At 57.8% G+C, this 23,531-nt stretch overlaps 13 protein-coding genes across 13 annotated transcripts; 9 read left to right on the plus strand and 4 right to left on the minus strand.

Annotated features, from left to right (window-relative positions):
• Nucleotides 1-277: 277 nt before the first annotated feature.
• Nucleotides 278-796, minus strand: LINJ_01_0290 (conserved hypothetical protein; the record flags this gene model as incomplete). Its single annotated transcript, XM_001462605.1, has 1 exon — nucleotides 278-796. The coding sequence occupies one exon, from the start codon at nucleotides 794-796 to the stop codon at nucleotides 278-280; it is 519 nt and encodes a 172-aa protein (XP_001462642.1).
• A 910-nt stretch (nucleotides 797-1,706) lies between these two features.
• Nucleotides 1,707-1,886, minus strand: LINJ_01_0300 (conserved hypothetical protein; the record flags this gene model as incomplete). Its single annotated transcript, XM_001462606.1, has 1 exon — nucleotides 1,707-1,886. One exon carries the CDS (start codon nucleotides 1,884-1,886, stop codon nucleotides 1,707-1,709), a length of 180 nt encoding a protein of 59 aa, XP_001462643.1.
• A 569-nt stretch (nucleotides 1,887-2,455) lies between these two features.
• On the minus strand, nucleotides 2,456-3,619 carry LINJ_01_0310 (putative acidocalcisomal exopolyphosphatase; the record flags this gene model as incomplete). The annotated part of the gene is made up of 1 exon (XM_001462607.1): nucleotides 2,456-3,619. One exon carries the CDS (start codon nucleotides 3,617-3,619, stop codon nucleotides 2,456-2,458), a length of 1,164 nt encoding a protein of 387 aa, XP_001462644.1.
• A 359-nt stretch (nucleotides 3,620-3,978) lies between these two features.
• LINJ_01_0320 (conserved hypothetical protein) lies at nucleotides 3,979-4,410 on the minus strand (the record flags this gene model as incomplete). The annotated part of the gene is made up of 1 exon (XM_003392121.1): nucleotides 3,979-4,410. One exon carries the CDS (start codon nucleotides 4,408-4,410, stop codon nucleotides 3,979-3,981), a length of 432 nt encoding a protein of 143 aa, XP_003392169.1.
• A 969-nt stretch (nucleotides 4,411-5,379) lies between these two features.
• LINJ_01_0330 (putative poly(A) export protein) lies at nucleotides 5,380-6,303 on the plus strand (the record flags this gene model as incomplete). Its single annotated transcript, XM_001462609.1, has 1 exon — nucleotides 5,380-6,303. The coding sequence occupies one exon, from the start codon at nucleotides 5,380-5,382 to the stop codon at nucleotides 6,301-6,303; it is 924 nt and encodes a 307-aa protein (XP_001462646.1).
• A 448-nt stretch (nucleotides 6,304-6,751) lies between these two features.
• On the plus strand, nucleotides 6,752-7,384 carry LINJ_01_0340 (conserved hypothetical protein; the record flags this gene model as incomplete). Its single annotated transcript, XM_001462610.1, has 1 exon — nucleotides 6,752-7,384. One exon carries the CDS (start codon nucleotides 6,752-6,754, stop codon nucleotides 7,382-7,384), a length of 633 nt encoding a protein of 210 aa, XP_001462647.1.
• Nucleotides 7,385-7,963: 579 nt separating this feature from the next.
• Nucleotides 7,964-8,257, plus strand: LINJ_01_0350 (conserved hypothetical protein; the record flags this gene model as incomplete). Its single annotated transcript, XM_001462611.1, has 1 exon — nucleotides 7,964-8,257. The coding sequence occupies one exon, from the start codon at nucleotides 7,964-7,966 to the stop codon at nucleotides 8,255-8,257; it is 294 nt and encodes a 97-aa protein (XP_001462648.1).
• A 1,086-nt stretch (nucleotides 8,258-9,343) lies between these two features.
• Nucleotides 9,344-10,120, plus strand: LINJ_01_0360 (conserved hypothetical protein; the record flags this gene model as incomplete). The annotated part of the gene is made up of 1 exon (XM_001462612.1): nucleotides 9,344-10,120. The coding sequence occupies one exon, from the start codon at nucleotides 9,344-9,346 to the stop codon at nucleotides 10,118-10,120; it is 777 nt and encodes a 258-aa protein (XP_001462649.1).
• A 1,657-nt stretch (nucleotides 10,121-11,777) lies between these two features.
• Nucleotides 11,778-14,024, plus strand: LINJ_01_0370 (conserved hypothetical protein; the record flags this gene model as incomplete). The annotated part of the gene is made up of 1 exon (XM_001462613.1): nucleotides 11,778-14,024. One exon carries the CDS (start codon nucleotides 11,778-11,780, stop codon nucleotides 14,022-14,024), a length of 2,247 nt encoding a protein of 748 aa, XP_001462650.1.
• An 838-nt stretch (nucleotides 14,025-14,862) lies between these two features.
• On the plus strand, nucleotides 14,863-15,432 carry LINJ_01_0380 (conserved hypothetical protein; the record flags this gene model as incomplete). Its single annotated transcript, XM_001462614.1, has 1 exon — nucleotides 14,863-15,432. One exon carries the CDS (start codon nucleotides 14,863-14,865, stop codon nucleotides 15,430-15,432), a length of 570 nt encoding a protein of 189 aa, XP_001462651.1.
• A 632-nt stretch (nucleotides 15,433-16,064) lies between these two features.
• Nucleotides 16,065-16,631, plus strand: LINJ_01_0390 (conserved hypothetical protein; the record flags this gene model as incomplete). Its single annotated transcript, XM_001462615.1, has 1 exon — nucleotides 16,065-16,631. One exon carries the CDS (start codon nucleotides 16,065-16,067, stop codon nucleotides 16,629-16,631), a length of 567 nt encoding a protein of 188 aa, XP_001462652.1.
• Nucleotides 16,632-17,498: 867 nt separating this feature from the next.
• Nucleotides 17,499-19,949, plus strand: LINJ_01_0400 (conserved hypothetical protein; the record flags this gene model as incomplete). Its single annotated transcript, XM_001462616.1, has 1 exon — nucleotides 17,499-19,949. One exon carries the CDS (start codon nucleotides 17,499-17,501, stop codon nucleotides 19,947-19,949), a length of 2,451 nt encoding a protein of 816 aa, XP_001462653.1.
• An 895-nt stretch (nucleotides 19,950-20,844) lies between these two features.
• LINJ_01_0410 (conserved hypothetical protein) lies at nucleotides 20,845-23,310 on the plus strand (the record flags this gene model as incomplete). The annotated part of the gene is made up of 1 exon (XM_001462617.2): nucleotides 20,845-23,310. The coding sequence occupies one exon, from the start codon at nucleotides 20,845-20,847 to the stop codon at nucleotides 23,308-23,310; it is 2,466 nt and encodes an 821-aa protein (XP_001462654.2).
• Nucleotides 23,311-23,531: the final 221 nt, after the last annotated feature.

The following is a 23,531-nucleotide window of genomic DNA, read 5'->3' on the forward strand; positions in this document are numbered from 1 at the left end:
GCGCGCGAAAGTTTATGAGGATTCTTTTTTCGGTTGTTTGCATGTTTTCATCGCTCCCTCGCTTTCTTTCCCTGTCGGTGATGGCGTACCCTCATTGGGGCGCCAAGGGTGCTGCATGCACGTGGCAGAGCGGTGACGATCAGAGCAGGGAGAAAACGAAAAGCTGACGGAGCGCTGCATCCGGCATGCTCACTTGCGTGGTTCGCCGCCACCGCAGGCGAAGGAAAAAGCGTGGTCCTGAGAAGCACAGCTGCGACAAGACAAAACAAGGGGGGTCCTACTTCGAGTTTGTGGTTTCCTCCGCCGTCCCCACGGCATTGCCGAGAGGCGCCGCCCCCAAATCCTCCATCATGTGCATATACTTGGGTGCGTAGTCGTGCTTCCACCCACGGATCGCGTCGGGAGCCTTCACCTTGAATGCCTCCATCTTGCCGGCAATACGTTTCTCATGGTACCTAAGCAGCTCGCCACGGAGGTACATGATGCGGTAACGTTGGTAGTTTTCCTCCCGGTTAACCTCCTGCGCGCACCCATTCATAGCATCCCGGTGGGGATAGCATAGCTTCATGTTGTACGGCTTTTGGCTGTTCACACACTGCTCATACTTTTGGATGAACGTAATGCACTTGCGTGTCGTCTCCTCTTTCATGCGCTGCAGGATGCCATCATGAATGCGGTGCTGCAGGTGGCGCTGCACCTCCGGTGGGGTGCGCGCCATCATTTCTTCCAGCTCGGCATTCAACGTATTATCCGTCTCATCATAGCCGATCTGATCTGATTTGTCGTATGTGGACATGTTAGAGACTAAAATCAGGCCGCGTTATGTGGGGACGTCGTGAATTTTTCGGTGCTGAGATGGGCGCGGCTGCGTGTGTAAGCAGCTAAAGATGGTTTCGAGGGAAAGCTGCCACGTCGAGAACACCCTTGAGGCTGTGCAAAAACAGACAGAACCGTCTGCACCGTCAACCTGAAGTAGCTCCTGTGGCCATTTGTTTGTCGAGTGCACACAGAGTAAAAACGTGGACGGCAAAAGCGAGACGCTGGTGTGCAGCGAGCACCTCCTACCGAGCAGACGACGGAGTGCAAAGCGGCTTCCCAGTAGACGATGCTGTGCAAACGCCAAGGCGGCCACATCTCTTTCCCAAGGGCTTTCCCTCTATCTGTCAAGTCTAGGCGACAGACAAGGAAACTTGGAAAAGAGACAACGTGAAGAGAATAGCATGCGGGCCCTCACAGCCGCAGAACGATCAGCAGGCCTGTTCACATTTGTTGTGTATTTTCGTTCTGCATACCCAGAAAAAAAAAATGCAAAAAGCACTGTGCACCTTTACTTGTGACCATGCGCACACGACGAAGCAAAGGAATCGCTCACTTGTGCCCTTTTCGCCGTGCATCGATGCCTTGGCAGCGAGCCACATCAGTCTCCTTTTGTGTTACCGGAGCGAACAGGCATCCTATGAAAAAAAGAAAAGCAAAGACTCCTTGTTCGCACATCGTGCTGGGGAAGTGGAGTGAGTCATCCACTACCCTCGAATCTCGCGATTCGAGTGTTTGAGAGAGTTCCGCAGCACTTCCTCAGCAGCGAACAGCATATATAAACTGTACGAAAAAAAAAAGGAATGGTGCAAAGTAGCCATTCCTGTTGCTGTTGTTATCTCACTTTCAAGAATGCAGTAACAGTGGTGTAGCAGATCTGCTAAACAGCGTCACGAGCCTCCGGCAGCCTTCCGCTCCGCAGCAGCGGCCTGCTTCAGACGCATCGCCTCGGCATCCGCCTCTCTGCGCGCAGCGTGGGAAAGACCGTCCTCGCGGTGACCTTTGTTCTTCTGCTGCTGCTTCTTCATGTTCTTCTCCCGCGCGAGATCACGCTGGTTGCCACGGGCCATTGCTCTTGTGTAAGAGGGTGGTGAAGGAGGCTTGACAATTTGGAATGTGTGAGAAAGCTTGGTGCACTGTATGAGGTATACTTGTCTGCTATGGCGTGTGACGTCGAGGTTGATTTTTTGTTGGTTGCGAGATGACAAAAGTAGGCAAAGGAGAGAGAGAAGGCCAGATGCGCCTGCATGCGAGGGAAGAACACCTTTTCCCGTGACCTTTATTCAGCCCACGTGCTGGTATGGCTGCTTTCACAGCAAAATCTAGATTCAGGCATGACGATGATGGACTCAGAAGAGCTGGTGGAGAGAGGCGGCAATGTCATAAGCCTCTTCGACGCGTGCGACGGCTATTGTGGCCGCCTAAGAAGCACTTGAGGAGAAACAACGGGAGCATTTACTTTTTCGAGTTTGCACAATTGTTGTGGAAATAGTGCCGTTGCGCCCGTCGCACCTTCCCAGCACGGTCTCCTCTATGGGGCTCGGTGACATATGTTGTGTTTGTTTTTCCCCACCCTCAATCAGAATAAGCTACTGTTCACAAAAAAAAAACGGTGATGGCGAAAAAAAAACGCGGTTACTCACAAAAGACTCCGCGTCCCCTCGGCAAGGAATTCGGACAGCGCTGGAACCAGCTTCTTGCGAGAAACAGAAGGGTCGCTGAGCGAGTACGAGGCGTACTCGTATGATCCGTCCACCGTCTGACACTTTGTGATCATGGTGAATGACACGCCATCCGGAGCCTCCGCTACAAAAGGAGCAAAAAACGAGATCACATCAGTCTTTGCACAGAAGGCGACCTCGCGAGTGTGCTTGCCGCCGACTTTCCCGGCAAATGCAAGGATGAGCACATCCAGCTGATGCTGCTCCACGTACTTGGCAGCCTCCGCCACAATTAAATCAACAGAAAAGTGAGCTTCTAGCTGCTTGCACGCACACGGCACGCTACTGGTGCCCGTGGACATAACGCCCTTCTGCGTTCTGGCTTTGAAGCTGAACTGTTTGTAATCCCGCCTCAAGATTTCTGGAACGCTGAGTGTCAGCACGTCATCCTTCCACTTCGAAAGCTTCTCAAAGAGAGCTGCAGCGGCAGCAGTGTCAGCGACCTCCTTTGCATGCAACCACTCGTATGCAGCGATGTCCTCAGGTGTCACCTTCTTTTGTGCCGGCTCAAAGTTCACTGTATCCAGAACAATCGGAGCCGTTAGCAGCGTGGGACACACGACATCCTCGCCACATTCGCGGTAGAGCTCCGTAACGAGTGTGCAAGCAGATCCGACAGTTCGCAGAAGTCTTAGCTTGGATGTGGTTTCGAGGTACTGCTTCTCGTCAAAGTGGTGGTCCACTACTCCAACAACTCTAAAGGCGAAGTCGCTTTGGTTTTCCCTCAGCTTATTGTGGTCATAAAGAACAACCGAAGCGTTGAGAGCAGCGATATCGACAAAGTTATGCGCGATCTGCCCTCTCTGTACCGACATCAAGAGCGATGCATCGACCCCGAGCTCTTTGAAGAGATTCGCCACATCGCTGCGCAGGCCGAAATCTTCCTGTGGAAAGTTCAGCGCCGGCACAGGGTTCTCAAAACCGAATTTGGGCTGCTTATCGAAAAGCATGGCGAGGTAAATGCAGCCGACAATGCTGTCCATGTCGCCTCCCTCGTTTCCCTGCACCACGGTCAGCGGCTGCACTTTGCCGGCAACCTTCTTGAGGCAGCGGCGCAAGAAGTCGTTGATAACGCCAGACATTTAAAAGACTATGAGCCGTAGAATGGGGAAAAGAAAAGTAGCTGAGTTGCGCTAGCGTGGTTGTACATGAAGTGCTATTTCTATCCCTTTCCTGCCCAGAGTGGGGCTACCGCCCCAGAGGAACGAAGCGAAAAAGGAAGGGGAAGTTACCGCTCTCACGCTTTCTTCGAAACAAAACCTTGCATGATGGAGCATGGTTTGCCTTTTGTCTACTTACGAGTACATTGAAGAACGCAGATACTATTCATCTGCCAGCGCATCTCACGCTGTGTAGCGAGGAACAACATTGACAGAGCATAAATGAAGCTACGACTGCAATACAGCTTTTGGTGGCATCCCTGCACCACTTAGCCAGCACTCTAAATCGGTTTAGAAACACAACCCCTTTTCCTCAAAAGTTGGCTGAAGCGCTTCAGATGCGGATAGGTGGCAATGCAAATGGGCAGCTGAACGGGTGTCCATAGAGACATAAACAAGGATGCAGCAGTGAAGTTGGCGACAAGTCGCGCGCTCACAACAAGCTGTCCGCCAAATAATGACCAGCTTTTGCCTTCGATGGAGTTTAGGTCTACGTACTTTGAGGCGCCGACAGATTTCAAAAAGCCAAAAAGGTCCTCTTGGCCAAAGTAGCCGTAGTGCAGCAAGCACGTCAGCAGGCAAACGAGGAGTTCATTTGTGATGAAGTAGTATAGTGACAAAGGGACGCCGTGCTCCATGACCACTGTCCTCATGGACATTCTGCGCGTGTGGAGGGCGGGTGGGCGCACCACGCGACTGCACCTGAACAGCATATGAGGCCTGCTCTGGAGTGCTATGGAAGCGCCCTTTGTGATTGATGACGCTTGTAAGAACGGAGAAGAGGCAGCGAGGCAAAGTGAACAGCATGTAGAAGGTAAATGGTGAGGTGCAATCAGTGCATTGTACGCTCTGCAGAGCGACGGATCACATGGACGCAATCGCACCAGTAAATCTGCGTCGTAGTGGCGAGAAAAGACTCAGGCAGACTTCTCAGCCTGCAGAGGTACCTGCGCTGGTTTCTGCGAAAAACGGCAAGAGCGGCTGCATGACGAATCACCCATCCCCCTCCTGCCGCCAACAGCCCCCCTCTCCAGGTACAAGTTGCCTCCGAGACCGGCCGCAGAAGGTGTGCGACACACTTCGTCGGTTGCGGGACACCACAGAAGAACAACTGTTTGTGCAGCGAACCGGGTACAGCCGAACTGCTGCATTCTTCTGCAAGCAGGAAAATGCAGGATTTTCGCTGTTTCGACGCCGAACATGAGGCCCACAAGCAAAAAAAGCAAATGAAAAACACAAATTACTGCAGCTTAATCTTCTTTCGATGTGACGTCATTTTAGTGTCGCGAGTAGAAGCTGAACGCATTCTTTGTTCAAAATACGATCGCGCTTTTTATGTGTGAAGAGTCTCCTTGATCACTAATGCAGGAAAAAAAAATCGTTGAACGTAGCGCCGACGAGCAGACTAGCTTTGCGCCTCAACTTTGACTCCAGTCCCTTTAATTTTCTCGAGCCCTCCCTTTCTTTTTGGACCCTCTCGCGTCAAAATCACAGCACGCATACACGCACACAAATAAAAGATAGGGTTTACAAAAGCCCTATTCGTGTTTTTCAATTATAGAATTCCGAGTGCTGTTAGTGAAACCATGGCACAGTCTGTTTCCATCGGTGCCGACCACAGGCTGGAGGCTACCACCTCAGACTGCGTCAGTTCCGTTCGCTTTTCCCCAAAAGAATGCCCAATGCTCATGACTGGCGTTGCCTCGTGGGACGGGACTTGCTCTATTTGGCAGGTTGCGCGGAACCCTGCTGGGGCGGTCATATCTCAGCCAACTTGGACAACAACACACGACAGTCCTTTACTTACTATGTCCTTGTCTGCGGACGGGCGCGTCTTTTTCGGAGGATGCTCAAAGACTGCGGTTATGTGGGACCTGAACTCAAATCAGAAGGCTGTCGTCGCATCACATGATTTGCCAATTAGCTGCCTCGATTTCCTGTCTCTTCCTCAGACCATGAGCCAAATGCTCATCACCGGAAGCTGGGACGGCAAGCTGCGCTGGTGGGACCTGAGGCAGCAAAGCTACGTGAGGGAGGAAAACCTGGGTGAGCCTGTGTTCGCGCTCGATGCGCAAAAAACGGTGCCGATGATGGCTGCCGCAACAGGTCGACTGGCTCACGTGTATGACGTGCAACAAATGCAGAAGGTCAACGAACTCAAGCTTCCCGACGTCATGAAATTCAACCTCCGCTGCATCACATGCGCCCCACAGTACGACGGTGTCGGAGTCGGATCCTCGGAAGGACGCGTCTCCTTTATCAGCATGAAGGACGCGCCAGGGTGCACATTCAAGGCTCACATTACCACAGAAAAGTCTCACTACATTCTGAGCCAGACCAATTTTTGCGTGCATCACCCTACGTTGCCACTCCTCCTGTCCGGTGGCGGCGATGGTAATTTGACAGTTATCAACCGCGCCGATCGAAAAGTCATAAAAACGCTTCAATGCGAGCAAAAAGTAGGCACACAAGCAATTCCAATCTCAGCTGGCGACATAAGCGCAGATGGGTCTCTTGTTGCCTATGCGCATAGCTATGACTGGGCCATGGGGAAGAGTGGTTACAGAAACCAACCTACCTCGGTGCACATTCGGCCGCTATTGTGACAGGCTCCTTTCACACTTCCCTTGGAGCTGCAATGTGGTCTCACTAGCTTTCAATTCACTGTCTGAATTTTTTCCGTTCTTCTGTGTATACGGTGCAGGCGGTTGATTGTGTTTCGTAACGCTTGGCATTTTCGACTCTGAGATTTCAGACCTCCGTCGTCGAGAAAAAAAAAACTCTTTTCTTGCGTCGCTAGTGGCCCTCCTTGCCCCTCCAATCCGGGGTGCACGCCGGAAAACAAGCCTCGTTCATGGCAGATAGCTCCCTATATTTCACGTCCTCGGAAGTGTATCTCACTTCCCATTTTCTCCACATGATCTCTCTTCCCTCACGCTCTCTCATTACACGAATGTGTCATTTTTGAATTGGGAACCTTTTTTTTTGCCACACACATACACTTAGTAAAGGTGTATATATATATATATATATATATATATTTCGGTGCTCGCGATGTCGTCTACAGTGTACGAATTCGGTTATGAGCTGAATTCAAAGCAGGTGCGTGTGTACCAAACCCATGATGTAGGAAGCGTACACCGTGCCATCACAGCTAATCTTCAGGAGTACCTGGCTTACGAAGGTGTTCAGGAAGAGGACCCGACGTCTCTGAAAAACTTGTTTGTCAAGGCGCTTACGTTAGGCGCTGCTGCTGAAGTGTATGTGCTTAGCAAGTTTCGGGTTTCTGGGCTGCTGCTTGCTAGCTCTTTTTTCTTCTTCGGCATACTCATCGCGTTTCAGCTTACCTCTTCTCTCCTACAACGCAACGGAGATATTATTTTTGTAGGCACGGGAAGATTGACTGGAAATCCATCGAGGTCGCAAAAGCCGTGCTTCCGCAAGCTGAAGAATCAGCGTTTGTGCGTTCGTTTGACGCAAGAAAGCATGTGCGCCCCATTGGTCAAATTTGAGTTTCAGCTTATCGGACCCTCTCGACTATTTTCGCCGCCTCCTGTTTATAGCCAAGTTGAAAAAACAGTTCAATATGGCCAGTTTTTCGGATCGACCGGCTTCTTCTTTCCACCCCCGCTACAGAAGCTTATTGACGGGATGTTGGAGGCAGTTGTCTCGAAGAAGCAGAAATAAGCGAACTAACACTGTGGAAGCGTCGTCTCTTTCCATAGATTTCTTCGCTGCTGTGCTGACAACGCACCTTTTGTTGCCGGTGCCTTCGCAGATTTTATTTGGCATTTGTTTTCTGCCTTTCCCTTTCCTTGTCTGCAGCACACTTGAGGCACAAAATTAAAATGAACACTCCTCACTGTAATCATCGAGTCGGCGATGCAGATTTCACTTGCAAAAGACGAGGGTTTTCCGCGAGCCCACTTTTCGTAAATTATGCATACTATATGAGCCGCATTCAAAAAGCGAATAGCTGCTGTGCGTAATGAATGGCGTACTTGGTTCTCTTCATTCCTGCCCGCTGCGCGTGGGAACTCTCTCTCTCTTTCTCTGGCATGCCGGCATCTGCTGGTGCCACTACTTCCCCGTCTCTTCTCGGTGCGTTTTTCACTTCTTCTGCTACTGCTTTCCGTTTGTCTGAACTTTCAATAGTCGCTGTGGTTTACACACCGAATTCTGAAAGCCCCTCAAAAAGTGATTTTCTGTCGTTTCAGACAAGCAAATAAGAAATAAAAAGGACACGTAGAAAGAAACGAAGGAAATATGGTGTCCCGGAATTTCGTTCGGTACGTCGGGTACGCCGGCGCCGCTGCAAACTGGCTGATTCCCATTGCTGGGATCATGAATCTTCCGACTCGCCCTATGTCTGATATCGATCCAGTTATGACAAGCGTTATGTGCGTCTATAGCATGTTCTTTATGCGGTGGTCTGTCTCTATTCTGCCGGCGAACTATCCACTGTTTGCGTGCCACGCAACAAACAGCACGGTGCAAGCTGTCACATTGGGCCGCTGGTGCTACGGCACCGCAACGCAACCGCAGAAGGTGATCGCGTAAGGCACTTTTGCTTGTTTCGCGCCTTCCTCTACTTTCCCCTTCTCTCACTTGGCCAACAGACTCAGCTCAGTCTCACGAGGCGAACTTGACATTCATCGGGGCGAAATCAAAAAAGCGTAGCATCATCGCACGGCAGTCCTTTGTGTATAGGTATGCTTATTTCACTCGGTAAGGATTGCACTTAGCGCCAGTAGGTCTGATTCTCAATTCCGCCTCTTGTGGCTTTGTCCGATATATACATATATACATATATACATATCAGTATATATATGTATGCATATATATACTGATATGTATCAAGGCCTTCAAAAGAGTACTTGTTGAGGAACACGCATTTTGCGAGACCAACTGCATGACGGGGTGAAGAGCATCCAACGTGTTGCTTCCTCTGAGTTTTTTGTTGTTTCTATGTTTGAATTATTAACCTCCTGCTTGGTGGACTATCAATCTGGCACCTGCAAAGACGACGCTGGTCGACGGGAAACAAACAGACAAAAAGAAGCAACTCAAATTGTGTGTGGGGAAGGTGTCTGGTGAGAGCAGTGGCCATGAACCTGAGACTACGAAGACATCCTCCCACCCCCATCATTCCTCTGCAGTCCGCCAAGAAGCACATCTTGGCATTCGAAGCATCTATCTACTCTAGATTCGTCTCCACCTGTGTGCATCCAGATTAGTTGGAAGGGCTCACCAAGTCGTCAGTCAGCGACTTCTGTTTTTTTTCTTGTCACATTTTGTCTGTCACCCCCCTGAGCAAGTAAAGCAGCAAGGAACTCTTTCCATGTGACCGATACGTGCAGCAGCAGAAAGTGCTGTGAATGCATGAATTCTCTCTTCTTGTGGCTCACTTGATCTCTCTCTGTCTCGTATCTACCTCCTCTCCACACCCCCTACACGTCACGCTGACAGCGATCACCGACTTGTTTACATGGGAAGATACACGTGTACACGTTTAAATGTGTATGCTCAGCCGCTGTGGGTCGTCGTCTTCCTCCACTCTCTCGAGGTGAAGCGGCCCCAGATACGAAACGTGCGCGGAGCACGATATATATATATATATATATATTGTGTGCACGACCGCATGCAATGAGCGAGAGCACCGCGGAGCTGCAGCGGGCCAGACGCCGCTACAAAGCACTTGTTCGCGAGCGGGGGTCGCTAGCCAGCTCTGGCGCCAGCGATCCTGTGGTCGAGGAGGAAATCCGCAAGCTAGAGGAAAAGTACGCAGAGCTGAAGCCACACTCGCCGCCGCCACTGCCAGGCCACTGCACTGCGACATCTGCACCTGTGGCACCCTCCGCAACTAGCGAGGAGGTTGCAAAGCCGTCGTTGACTATGGCACCCTCTGCCTCCCCGTCGACCGAACTGCACCTCACACCCTCCATGCCGCAGCCGTGCGCTCCGACGGACGAGCTGCGCGTTGAGGCTGTGGACACAGATCATCAGGCTCGCGCGGCACAATCGAGGGCCGGCGCGCAGCTTCCGGCCAAGCTCGGCAGCCACCTTGTTCTCTTCTTCCTCCGGTTGTTCAACGAAACACACCAAAAATCGCTCCTCGGCTGCTGGAACTGCGCGGCCATCGTAGCCCTTTCGATCGTCGTCGCCGTGTTGCACTGCACGGTGCTTGACCCGTCGTCTACAGCCGGCTCCCTCATAACGCCCTCTTTTTTGTGTTGCCTCGTGCACGCCAGCAACCTTGCATCCTTGTACACGCAGCACAGACGACGGCTGAGTGCTCCCATGCTCGTTGTGTACGTCTGCTTGGACGCTGTTCCATCGCTTGCGCTCGACTTGGTCGTCTACAACCTTTCCTTGACACTGATGGGGTTCTACGGCCTTCACCCAGCGTCCTTCGTTTGCTAAGCGCGACGCATTCACAGCTGGCACTCGCTCGATGGCGTGAGCTCACTGATGCACATGAGCCTTCTTTTCTTTGATGGCCTCGTTGCGCATCTTGCGCTGCATTTGGGCACATGCAGCTGGCGCTGCTGGCCCGTCGCGTGCGCCTCTCCTTTCCGCTTGTCTGTTACCATTGCGATTTGGAGCACAACGACGAAGTGGTCAAGCTTCCAAAGTCGGAAATACCAGAGGACCCGGATTCAGCCGCCGTGCAACAGAGTGCCAGGTGAGCTGTGGCTGTGCGTGCGTCTGTGTGCTGCCTTGCTCGCGGTAGAATACGCACATTGTAGAAAAGCGAATATGGTTGTGCTCCCCGTTCTCTCCCGCCCACTCCCGTCGATGGACGAGGAGGGGTGGGATGAGGGTGAGGGAGTCAAGAAGCTAATGAGATGCAGGCAAGCGTCCCCTCCCTCCCTCCCTCCCTCCCATAGAACAAAAAAAGAGAAAAGAGTACGGAGAGCACACGTGTGAGAAGGTTCGTTGGACGCACAGCGCACAAGTTGCGCCCCACTGGGGATGTCGACATGGACTCCTTGGATGCCACACCGCCTCCCGAGGGGCCCACCGAGAGTGGCAGGCATGCCGGCAAGCGCATACGCACACACCAATAAAAGACATCAAGACTATGAAGCGTATGGGAGGAGCAGCATGTGTGCGTGTACGCTTGCGTGCGCAGTTGCGTCCACATGTGCGCACATATATACGTGTTCAGTGGTACGCTCGTCGAAGGGCGGAGGACGGATCACACACACGCACACAGAGAGACACACAGAAATGAGCACTTCTCTCCCATGCTGAACTCCCCTCTCGTCTTCTAACTTCTCTCTCTGTCTGTGTGCGCCACTGCAGCCGCTTCTTTTCGCCGCAGCCGCACTAGGGAGAGGAGAACGACGACCGAAGGAGACGGACGTTTTCCGTCGACATCTGCGTTCTCGAACCACAGAGCACACGCCACCACCACAGGACCGAGAGCAGCCTCCCTATCTAGCCACACATATCTTTATCTATCTAGATACGTAATACCAAAGGGCAACGACGAGGGGAAGCGCACAGGGAAAGGGTGTATCACTCCTGCATGCGACGTGATGCCGTAGAGGTGATATCGAAGTCGTTGGTGCGTGCGCGCTTGCTTTCGTTTTATCGTGGTAGAGCGTTCAATTTTTATTTTATTGTCTCTCATAGAGCGCCGACCGCTCGAGCGCAAACCCTATCGCGTACACCCACCGTACGTACACGGGCACACAGACACACGCCTGTTCCCCCCCCCCACACACACACATATATATATATATACAGACGTACATAGACGTACCTCCCTCATCCCCTCCTTCTTGCAGCGAGTCTTCCCGGCCAACGCGTGCACGCACGCACGAACTACAGACGGCAACGAAATACATAAGGAAAAGACAGCAACCACACGATAGCAACGGTTTTCTGTCAAGGGTGGGGCGCTCTCCCTCCACCGCTCTCTGGTGTGTGTCCTGCGACGGGGGCAAAATAGGCGAGAGAAGCGCGCACGTACCGCTGCGGATACGCAACGGCCCGTGCTGCGACGACGGCCACCACCACCGCTGTGCGCTTTCTCGCATCTTTTTTGTGTGCGTGTGTCTCGGTGCCCGCCATGTCCTCGCTGGAGGCACTCTTGAGCTCGCCGACGGACGTCATCGCCGAGTGTCCTGTCATTGGCCCCGGCGATGTGCGGCTGGTGGCCGCCAATCTTGAGGCCATCTTGAACAAGTGTCTCTACTGCGTCCGCCGGACGCTGCCCGGTCCGTTGGAGGTGCTGCTCACCGTTATGGGTGACGCCAGCGACCTTCAGGCAAATAAAGTGTGTGCGGGTCTGCTGCAGCCCGCCGAGGAGGGCACCTGCGCGGACGTCTTTTGCGACTTGGCGGAGCAGCTGCTGGCGCGCCGAGCCGCGGTCATTCGCCTGCAGTTCGATGTGGAGGTGTTCTTCAAGGTGACGCAGGTGTTTTGCTGTGCCGCGCCGCTCAAGGATCGACTCGGCGCACGCCTTGGTGAGGTGCTGTTGGGCTTCTTGAGGGACGTTGACATGCACGCCGACGACTACCGCGTACACCGCAACTGCTGCAGCGCCCTCATCTCCCTCCTGCGCGGGTCGCAGGAGAATAAGAACCGCTTTGGCCCCGAGTGCGCCACGATCGCCGCCTGCCTCGACGCCTCGAGTGACTTCTTCTTCCAGATGCAGTGTGTCGAGGTGCTCTACCGGCTGTACAAGCATCGTAGCTCCTTCCTAGCCCATGCTGCGGCGCCGGCCACGTCCACGTCATTATCCTCGTCGTCGGCCAACGCGATGACGTTGGGTGTGGCCATCAACCCATATCTGCTGCGAGGCATCGAGGCGCTGCCCAATGACAGCACGCTTCTGCTTTGTATTCATCAACTGCTGGACAGCTACAACCGTGACGTGCACCCAGACAAGGTCATATCATTTTCGGTTCTGAGCATCGAGGTGGGGGACGTGACGATGGCGCGCGCGACGACGCTGTACTTCTCGCCGTTGTTGTTGGTCGTGCTGCTTCCCGACACCAGTAGCAGCAGCCGCGGTGGCGGTGGCGGCTACCTCACGATCCCCTACGAGCACGTCCGCTCCGTCAAGTTGACGAAGGACCACAAGCTGGAGCTGCGCCTGTATGTCATTCCACAAAAACTGTCGCACGTGATGAGCTTGGCGCAGGACGGGATGGACAAGCTCCACGTTTCGCTGACCCGCGCCACCATGCGCGAACTGCGCACGTCTGCCGTGCATGAGTGGGTGGCAGAGCGGAAGCGCACGGCGCCGCGCCGCGTGACAGCGCCGGCACCACCCCCGTTACGCCGGACAGAGGCGGCAGGAGCTGGCCATGCCCTGCCCGCCGCCTCGTCAACTTCGCCCGCACCGCCATCGTCCTCCCACGCAAGCAGCCGTGCAGGCTCCACCGCGCGTCCGCTGCTGACGACGACCATGACGGAGCGGCAGGTGAATACGCATCAGGGCGTCGGCACAGGCAGTCAGCAACAACCACTCGCGCGGGGCGAGCTGCCGCACCCACAGCTCGTGGAGGCAGTACAGCAGCAGCAGCAGCAGCAGCAGGCTCAACAGGAACAGGGTGGACCAGCGTACGTGAACAGCAGCGGTGGCTACGCCGCCGCGGACAAGGAGGCAGGGGGGCAGTGCGAGCGCCCATGCCTAGAAGAGGTGCACCGTGCTGCCTCGCTCAAGGCGATGCGTTACCGGGAGGAACAGCACGAGGCGCTGCAGCACGCCGTGGACTCGGCGAAGGAGGAGCTGGAGGCGCTGCATCGCTGGAGCGCGCGGGAGCGTGACCAGTACGAGGTGCGCTTCCGCGAAGACATGGAAGTGATACGGCGGTCGGAAGCAGTGCTGAAGGAGAGCGCCACGGACTGCGTGCGGGCGTTGAACACGGAACTGGAGGACGTGCAAGCCCTCGGTGCTCTCCTGAAAGGTGAGGTAGACAAGCTGCGGGAGCGACTCGCCAAGTCGCTCGGCAAGTCGGAGGGCGTCGAGGAGGCGCTCCTAGCGCGAATCAAACACACAGTCGATGCCCAGATGCGCAGTATCGAGGCGACGATGCTCTCGGTGGACTCGGCAGCCTCCTCCTCGACTGGCGCCGGTGGCGGCTCAATTAGCGACGTCTCAAACTACATTGCACAGCAGATGCAGGCTATCAGCAGCGGCGCGCTTGTGGTGGGTGCCGCTGGTGCTCGAGCGAGCACTGCTGCTGCTGCCGGTGGTGGGAGCGCGGTCATCTCCTCTGCACGAGGCACCGGCAGCGGGCGAGCTGGGAAGGCACGGCATGAGCCGCAGCTGCAGCCGCTGAAGGAGCGCCGTCTGGACTACTCGTGAGCCTCCACAAAATGAAGTTTTGAAGAGAAGTATGCAGACATCCCTCATGGTTCAGCGGCTCACCATCATCCCCCCCCCTCCCCGCCGCTGATGCTGTTGCCTCTTGTTTCTTCAAGCGCTGCCGACTGTGTTGCTGATGGAGTTGGCTCTTCGCTGCTCGCAGTCTTTGTGCGCGTGTGTGCGTGCGTGCTTGGGTCTTCCGCTCGTTCGTGCAGGTCGTGCCTGGCGAGTGACCTCACAGGTATATTACCCGTGCAGAGATAGAGATGGGGAGGGGAGGGTGTGAGTGCACGCTGGCACTGGCATGTGCATGCACAAACCTGCAGTCAGCATGCGAATCGCACGTACGCGCGCACCCATGGAACGGGGAGATGAACGAAAATGAGCAAGCTATATGGGGAGGCGGGAGGGTGCGGGGAGGGGTGGCGCAGAGCCGACGTTAGTGACGGTGGAGGTGATGATGATGGCGATGCGCGGCGGTGTGCGCTTAAGCACCGCAACAAGAACAACAACAAAAAAAAACTAGAAAGCATGATCGAAAGTGCCACTCCTCTCCAACATGCTCCCTCGTTCTCGCACCCCACCACGCGCGCTACCGTCTCTACGTGTGTGTGTGTGTGTGTGTGTGTGTGTGTGTGTGTAGGTATTGCACATACGCCCCTCACCGTGCCACCACCACCACCATCACCTTCCTCCCTCTTTGTGTATTCGGGTTGTCTGTCGTGTGACCCTCTCCTATTCACACAACCGCGGCATCCACCGTACCCAAGACCCACCGCAGTGGAAGGACAACACTTGAGGGCAACGACGCCCAAAACAGACGAAAGGTGCGGCAGTCATGGCGCCCCCCATTGGCCGCATCGCCACCGACGTTGTGGTCCGCTCGTCGAAGCGCGTGCCCTCTCTAGCCGCACCACGCAGCCACCCTCTCGCCACCACTATCATCTGTGCCTCTCTTCGCTCCACGGTCACTGCTGCGGCTGTTGCTGAGCCAGTCACCGTCGCGTCTCCGGCGAGCGCGCTGGTGTGCAGCAGCCGCACCTTCTACGACAAGATCCGCGAGAAGCGGGACGGGAGTGAAGACGAGGGGCCAGATCAGATGTTTCAGGACTTCCCCAAGGGCCCGAACCGGCAGCGTGTCCCGGCTGAGCTGCACAGGAGCAATCAAGCCGCGGTCGAAGACGCCGAGAAGCTCAGCCGGGCTTTCTGCGTCTTTCTCTTGCTGCTGTTTGTCGGCTTGCTCTCCGTGCTGAACCCGTTCCAGAGCGACCCGTACGGCCGCCCCGATGGGTACGGGATGACGGAGCCAAGGCTGGTCTACGGCAGCAGCGACCTCGCCTGCCGCAGCAGCGGCAGCGGCCGCCGGCGCGAAGAGGAAGATATGCGGAGCATCAGACGGCTCGCGTAGAGGGTGCGTGGCGAACAGAGAAGTGGATGGGTGCAGAGGAGCGATATGCGCGACATGTACCCCCGCCCCATGCGCTGTTGCGAGCTTGTCTGTTGGTTTTGTGTCTGCGGCCCACTCGCCGCCCCTGCTCCTTTTATCGCTGTCCCTTGTGATCCACTGCCGGGCGCACCGCATCACACGGGCGAAAAAGGACAGCGCCCCACCCACCCACCCCCCTCTCTCTCTCTCTCTTGTGGTCTCGTGTTGTAAGCTGTCCGTCTGCGGGAGTCACTGACGTATTTGAAGGATGGAGAAGGCATATATGTGTATGCGAAGGCTGATGTGATGGGGTGAGGGGAGGGGGGAGGGGCCCTACTCCCTCCCTCCCCGGTTTCTTCAGCGCATGCGCACGCTCGCACGCACCCCCTTCCAGCCACGCAGATCATCTTCGGCCTCCCCCCTCTCCTCTCTTTTTCCCGCTGCTGTCCGGCGCTGGCCTGTGTGTACTCGTGCGCTTTTCCTGCCCCCTCCTTCGCTCTCCATGCCACCCTCCCTCCCTCCTCCGATTCTGTGTTTGGTTAGGGCACCCGCCTCGACGACAACGGAATCGCACGCACACATCACGCACGCACGGTAATCGGCAGCGACCAGCAATGGCAAAAGAAACGGCGAAGAGGAACCTGAAGAAGAACAACGTGCGCATGCGCGTCTTCTCGATGATCACCGCTGCCGTGAACCTCCTCTATGTCCTCGTCATCCTCTACCGCAACGGCAGCCTGCCATCCTTTCATGACCTCATGGCGATCGGTTTCTGGGCCGGTCAAGAGTACCTCGCCTACTCGATGCTGAGCAAGGTGGCGCAGCCCGCCATCAGCCCGGAAGGCCATTTACTGGACTGCATCGACGCCTCGAATCCGCAGGAGCTGGGCTACTATACCTTGGCTCAGGATGTGCTGTGGGTGTGCTGGGTGGTGCAGGCGCTGTGCATCATGCATCCCGCCTTCATTGTCTTTTACCTCCCTGTGCCGGCGACACTCATCTACAAGGTGTGGGGCTCAGTGCTGAAGCCTTTGGTCGCCGCCTACCTCGGCGGTAGCGGCGTCGGTACTGGTGCGGATGAAGACAGCAGCCACGGCCCCCCGCGCAATCGCCAGGAGCGACGGAAGGAGGAGCTGAAGCAGCGCAAGGTGATGCGACGTGGCAAGTCAGCGACAGACTGACGCGTTGGATGGAAGGAGAGGGTACCCCGCTTCCGCCCGCCCCCCCTCCTCTTCCTCGCTAACCACGGACGCACCGCCCACACATCCAGGCAGTGGTGTGCACCGGAGTACTCTTCCTGCTCATGCACGTGTGTGTGTGCGTGTGCGTGCACGGCCAGTCCTGCCAGCACGTCAACTGCTGCTGCTAAACTTGTGACGGACGCCACCACCTCCGCTCTCCCGACGCTTTCTGTTGTACGCCACATCGACGTGAAGGGCAACACGAAAAAAGCGAGGAATGAAAGAAGTAGATGAGCACACGCGCGCGCACACACAGGTGTGCTCTGCATGTGTGTGTGTGTGTGTGTGTGTGTGTGTGTGTGTGTGTGTGTGTGTGTGTGGGCGTGTGGAAGGTTGTAGAGGGGAGGGAGTGGGAGGGCGATGCGGCAGGCTGCTCTGCTGCATGCAATCCACTGCGTCTGTGTACACTTGTAGGCACGTGTGGCGGTGCGACGACGCTGTGCACTCACTGTAGTCAGCTGGCACACTTGTGATCTGGCGTACGGTGATGTGTGTGTGTGTGTGCGTGTGTGTGTGGCGTGTTGCTCTGCTCTTCCCTTCTGCCTCAACCGCCACCACCTCAGCCACCATCTTCTGCGGTGACATCGTCTCTGCCACGCCTCTACTCGGCGCACATCTCTGCCTCTGCTGTCCCTCACAAACATTTGCTTCTTTACACATGCACGCACACGCACGCACACACACACACACATGCACACATGAACGCGTGCTGGATGATGGGGCGTTAACAGCTCCGCTCCATCGACGGGCAGAAGCGAGATTCAACAGCAAGCGAAAAAGGAAACTGTGAAGCGGCGAGGGCAGACAATGGGTGCAGCCCTACGTAAGGAAGCGTCCGAGTACTTCACGGCGGCGCTGACGTCCGACGCCGCCGCCGCCCCTGGCGAGTCGGAGTTCCTTGAAAAGGTGAAGCAGTATGAGCGCGGTCTCTGCGGTGGCTCGGAGCTCTACGGCGTGGCGGAGCCGATCGCCGCCGCGGTGATGAGCAAGGCCGCCGAGACGGGGAGCGTGCGCTGGCTGCTGCGGCTGTGTAGCGAGGTCATGCGCCGGTGTGTTGAAGCCCCCTACGGCGTAGATGCCAGCACGCCGGCGGTGCTGCACCTCGCGGAGGTGCTGCTGCGCCACATCCTGCGGCTGACGAAAGGGCAGTCCGCGCAGCTCATCGGTGTCCTGGAGGCGGTCGGGGCACGCGGTGAGACGGCGCCGTCGAACGGCGCGCCATGTGAGGACACCGCAGCGCTGCTGTGCCGTATGGCATTTTCTTTCTTGGTGAGCGTGCCGCTTGACTCGGCGACGGTGGCGACGCACTTGGAAGTGCTGCGACTGCTGCTAACGATGACGTCGTCGGCGCTGCACCACGGCACGGACTTTCAGGAGGACACCATGGATCTCTTCACGGAGCTGATGATGTCGTCGCCGCTGCTGGGCGACTGCCTTGCCGTACTGCTCCAGACTGTCGTCTTGTGGGGAAAGCCAAGCTGGACGGCGCAGTCGCCGGCGCTCTACCATGAAGGGCATCAGCCCTCTTTCCTCAACCTGTTCAACATCTTTAGCACCACCGTCAGTGCGCCCCGGCTCGCGAGCGGCAAGGCCGCGTATGTGCTTGACGTGCCGAGCTCGACGACGGTCAACTCCGCCGCCGCCAGTGGCGCTGGTGGGCCTAGCGCGTTGAAGGCCGGCGCGCTCCCCAAGGACCCTGCCGCAGTGCTAGTAAACAGCTGTAGCTGCTGGGAGCAGGTGGGCCGCCACGCGACGGCGCTGCTGTGCGTGCTGGTCGTTCATCAAAAAGGCGGTGGCCGGAACCCGGCCCTCGAGTACGTGACGGCGACACGGGACGGAAGCCCAGTGTCCTTCGTCGCCCTGCTCTCGGCCATCCGGTGCCAGCTGACAAGCTTCCCGGAGCTGTCGATCTTGCTCTATGTGCTGCTGCACGACCATTACGAGTTCCTGCACACGGTGCTGACTGAGGATGCTGCCCTGCTCGTCTCGACGCTGCAGCAGCTGCTGGAGATAACAAACAAGACGTGCAGGGTCACGACGCGGCTTGCCACGACTACGGCTGCCGATGCAGCCGACGACGTGCTGCAGAATGCCGTGCTGGGGCGGATCATCTTCCAGCTCCGCATCTTCTCGTACCCCTTCATCAACTTCATGTCGAGTACACTGCTGCTGCTCGTCTCGCAGGACCGCGTCGTCAACCGGCTGCTGTGCAACACGCCGTGCCTTGGCAGGCACGTGCTGGAGCGCTACGACGCAAGCGCCTCTGTCGGCGCGCTTGCCGTCGTGGTGCTCTCGCGTGGCATCATCAAGGGGTTGAATGAGCGCAACGAGGCGCTCATCGCCGTGTTTGCCCCGTGCCTTGTGAACCTCGCCCCTTTCTTGCACGACATGGACACTTACACGGCGCAGCGCGTGTGCGCGCTGCTGACAACGGCGCTCAAGAAGATACACCGTGCAAGCGCACTCTTGACGGAGTGTACGGCGGCAGCAGCGGCAACGACGACCGCCGAAGGCCAAACAGGCGGAAGCATCACGGCAGCGGCGACGTCCGCCGAGGATGCCCAGGCGCTGGAACAGATCCTCGCCATGTACGTGCGTCAGCTACGCATCATTTTAGAAGGCGTCGAGGCGCTGCTGCGCGGTGCCGACCGACGCAACGAGCATCTTATCTACGAGCTGCTCTACGTCCGCAGCTGCATCATCGACGACGTCGACGCCGCTGTCGACGCGCAGCGCCCGTACGCCCAGCCAACAAAGCAGCTGCTCGCGAACCTGGCGGAGATGATCAAGAACTGCGAAGCGGACATCGCCAGCTCCAACCAGGCGCAGAGCCCGCAGGAGATCTTGGCAATCCTGCGGCGTGGTCAGCAGCAGCAGCAGCAGCACGGCCAAAGCCAGAGCAGCAGCATCAGCGGCAGTAATGGCAAGGACGTGAGCGGCGGCGGCGACGACGACGCGGGCAACGACGACCGCCGCAATGGCAACAGCTGTGGTGGCGGCGGCGGCCACAAGGACGCCAGCTTATCAAGGGCCGGCAGCTTGATGTCTGCACCGGCAGTGGAGGCGAGCATCGCCGCAGACGCGATGGCGGGCCCAGATGGCGCCTCCGTCGATCTGGTGTACAGCTACGAGGAGTTACCGCACAGCTACGACTTCTTTGGGCCGTTTGTGTGGGCGACGTTGTTGAGCGCTGGCCAGCTACCCGGTGGGGCGCTGTGGTGTCGCCGCAGCAACGAGCTCCCGCTGTTTCCGCATTGATGCGGGGAAGTGGTCTATGGTGGTGAGTAGTGCAGTACCCGATCATCCAGCCCACGGCACACGTGTGCGTGTGTGTGTGTGTGTGTGTGTGTGTGTGTGTGTGTGTCGAAGACCGCGGCGAGACGGCCCTCCTCCGCTTAGTTCCTGCCACGCCTCTCCAGCGTTCGCCCCACCCCCTTCTCTACGTCGGTGCTGAAGAGGGGGGAGCACGGAAGGTGCGCGGCGCGCCTGCAAGAATCCGGACAGCATAGAGAAAGTGAGGCGAAAGCCGCATCGTGCGCGTGCGATGCCACTCCCGCGATGGATATTGGGCTCATCCCTGTGTGTTCGAGAGTGCGTGGAAGTTTGCGCATCTGGATGGCAGGGCGTGTTCGCGTGCGCGCCGGGTGGCGAAAGGCGGGTACGGCGCGGGGCGGGGCGAGGGGGAGTTCTGGATCGGAGGCACTGCGGGCGGCGTGCGCGGCGCCTCGTCCCTGTATTGCTTTTGTTTTGTATTTTTGCTCATCGTCCAAACAGCAGCACCAAGACAGCGGAGCAGACCGGGAACGAGGGAGGGAGGGAGGGGAACGATCTGGAACTCCACGAGAACGCATGCGTGCACGCACACACACCCGCAGGCACGTGTGTAGAGAGATACAGATGGTTCCGCGTCTCCATCTCGGTCTATCATGGAGCGCGTGCGTGCGTGCGCGTGTGTGTGCCCACCCCCTCATGAGCTCCGCCGTGTGCATGCTTCATCAACAGCAACAGCAAGGCGGTGCCGTCTTGCTAGACGGACGGTACATGTGCGCTGCCGCCTCCACATCTCTCTAATCCATCTCTTCCTATTCTGTACCTCGCATCGATGCAGACAGACAGACCCCAACGCATACGCGCACGTGCACGTAGGGCCCCGATGCAGCGTCCACCACGACCACAGCCAACGCGGCTGTCACCGTACTTCTTCCAGCAAGTTGTCTCCCACGTCCCACACGCCGCAGCCCGTGCGGGAGATGACGCAGAAGCCGGAGTGAGCGACGGCCTTCAACAGCAGGGCAGCGGCCCGCTGCACTCAGAAGCCGCGGCAGCAGAGCCCGCTACCACCGTTGCGTGCTCGCCATCCGTATCGCCGCTGCCTTCGATGACCGCATCCGGAGCCAACGCTGGCGTGCTCGACCTCGACGCTGACGCACTTGCGGCGGTCACCGCCCGCGCCGACGCGGGTGCGCCGGTGCGCGTGACGAGCGACGCGGCGACAGACGCGATAATGTGGCAGTACTTCACTCCTGCTTCGTTCCGGCAGAGCTTCGAGGCGTTTATAAGGGCGGAGAGCGCGCAGACGGAGTCGCTACGCCGCGCGGTGGAGGCGGCTTGGCGTGATGTGGAGCAGATCCAGCAACGCAATGCAGTACGTCGCGCCACCTTGAGAGACATCACTGCGGACCCCGGCGCGGCATGGCGGAAGGAGGTGCGGGAAAAGGTCTATTGGCAGGCAACGGACATTGTGCAGCGCTACGGATTTGATGTGGTCATGGATGATGATGGCAAGGCTGGGGGAGGTGAGGCCGAGCAGGCGGGCAGGGAGCGCATAACGCTTGACTTCTCCGTTGCCCGCGACCGTGTCCGTGCAGATCGCGGCGGCAGCAGTAGCAGCGGCGACGACGACGACGACGATGACATCGAGGACGCCGTCAGTGGGCTCATGCCGTCCCCCCAGCCAGAGCGGGAGCACCGGCCGATGGCAGCACGTCTGGGCACGCAAACAGCGGCCGCCGATCCGCTCATGAGCAAGCCGCAGGCAAAGGGGAAGGACAACCTATTCAATCCCTGCGCCTGCGCGCACTTCCTGCGTCGCATCTTCGCACCGCTGCAGAAGATGCGGGACTCGTTGCCCAAGTGGACCACGCTGCTGTTGCAGGACGTTCACGATGTCCAGAAGGCCGCGTTGCCAAGCCTCGAGAAGCGCGTCCAAGATTCGGTGCTCTTCAAGGTGCCACTGCATCGGCCCTTCCTCAATGCACGGGCGGCACTGCAGTCGTGCGTGCAGCAGAGGCGTGTCGCGCCGGATGCGGAGGTGGCGCAGGTGCCGGTGTATCGGCAGCTGGAGCAGCATGGAAAGCTGTGGATCGATTTTGTGCAGGCACACGAGTCGGCGGCTGCGGCGGTGGCCGCAGCGGCAGAGACGGAGAGGTTGACCCGCGTGGAGGGCCTGGTGTCAACGGCGGACTCCTCCGAGGACGAGATCGCCGACCTGGCGCAGCGGTGGGCCACCGCCGAAGCGCTTTGGACGCTGCTCCTCGACGAGCTGGACACCTGCAAGTGCTTCTTCGCCGACGCCATTCATCGCCGCAGCGCCGTCCACGATGGTGTCACCGCGGAGATGGAGTCGCTGCAGCAGTCGGTGCATAGCCACCGCCGCCACTGCGACGCGACGGTGGCCGCCTTGAAGTCCGACGCGGAGGCGTGCGCGGAGCTGCTGAGCCGCAATAGGCAGCGTATTGTGACGGCGGTGGAGGAGATGGAGAAGACGTTCATCTCAGAGCGGGATCGACTGCAGCAGTCCATCGCACAGGGCAAGGCACTCTTGACGCGGCTGGAGGGGCAGCAGGAGAAGAGTGCGCGCCGCGTACGGGAGGCGTTGAAGGTATTCTTCACGGAGCAACTCCAGTATGAAGAGGCTTCGCAGGCGCTGCTGCAGGACCATCTCAGCTTGACGCACCTGGAGGCGAGCCACGAGGAGCTGCGCCAGGCTGTCCAGCTGGGTTACGAAGGGGCGCTGGATAGCAGGAAGAACGCCTCGGCGCTTTTGCAGCTGCTGGCCGACGGCGACACGGCGGTGCGACAGCTCTTCGATGCCTGCGAGGCGCACTGCCGTCGCATCGAAACAGAGAATCACTTTATTCAGTGCCGCCTGGTGGATCAGTGCACGCTGGCGCTGCAGCAGCGATGCCGCTGCGTGCATGCGATGGCGGCGCTGTACGAGCAGCGCTACGCCGCTCTCGAGGCCCGCTCAGGCGACTCTTGGCAGCGGCAGTTCCTGCTCTCTGGCGAACGCGACTGGGCTGTGGCGAATCTCAGTGACGTGCGCGCGGAGCTCGTGCAGCTGGAGCAAGACTGGCGCCAGGTGTGCGCTCTGCGCGAGGAGCTGGAGCTGGAGCCCGCCCAGCTCAATGCGCACGTGCTCACGCCCGAGTGGCAGCGACTCCTGTCGACACTGCGCAACCTCGACGCCCCTCCCTCGCTGCAGCGACGGCTGCCGACACTGCGGGCCCATGCCGCGGAGATGGTGCGACCGGCGGCGGGCTGTGGCCAGCAGGCGGTGCGTCACCTCCTCCGCGATGCGGCGGCGGCGGCACAGGCGTCGGTGCTACCCGCGCCGTAACCATGCTCAAGGCCATGCAGGGGATAGGAACCTGGCAGCGGTGAGGAGAGCGGAAAGCGCACTCCACCGAAAACCCCCTCCGTGACGGCCCGGCCGCTGGTCTCTCTCTCTCTGTCGCGCGCTCATGGTGTGTGGGCCACCGTGTATACGAGGGCGTGACTCTGTGTGTGTGTGTGTATGCGCGTGTACGTGTCTTGCGTCTCCCGTCTGTATAGGATGTG

This window comes from Leishmania infantum, chromosome 1, assembly GCF_000002875.2.
Source record: "Leishmania infantum JPCM5 genome chromosome 1".
NCBI lineage: Eukaryota > Euglenozoa > Kinetoplastea > Trypanosomatida > Trypanosomatidae > Leishmania > Leishmania infantum.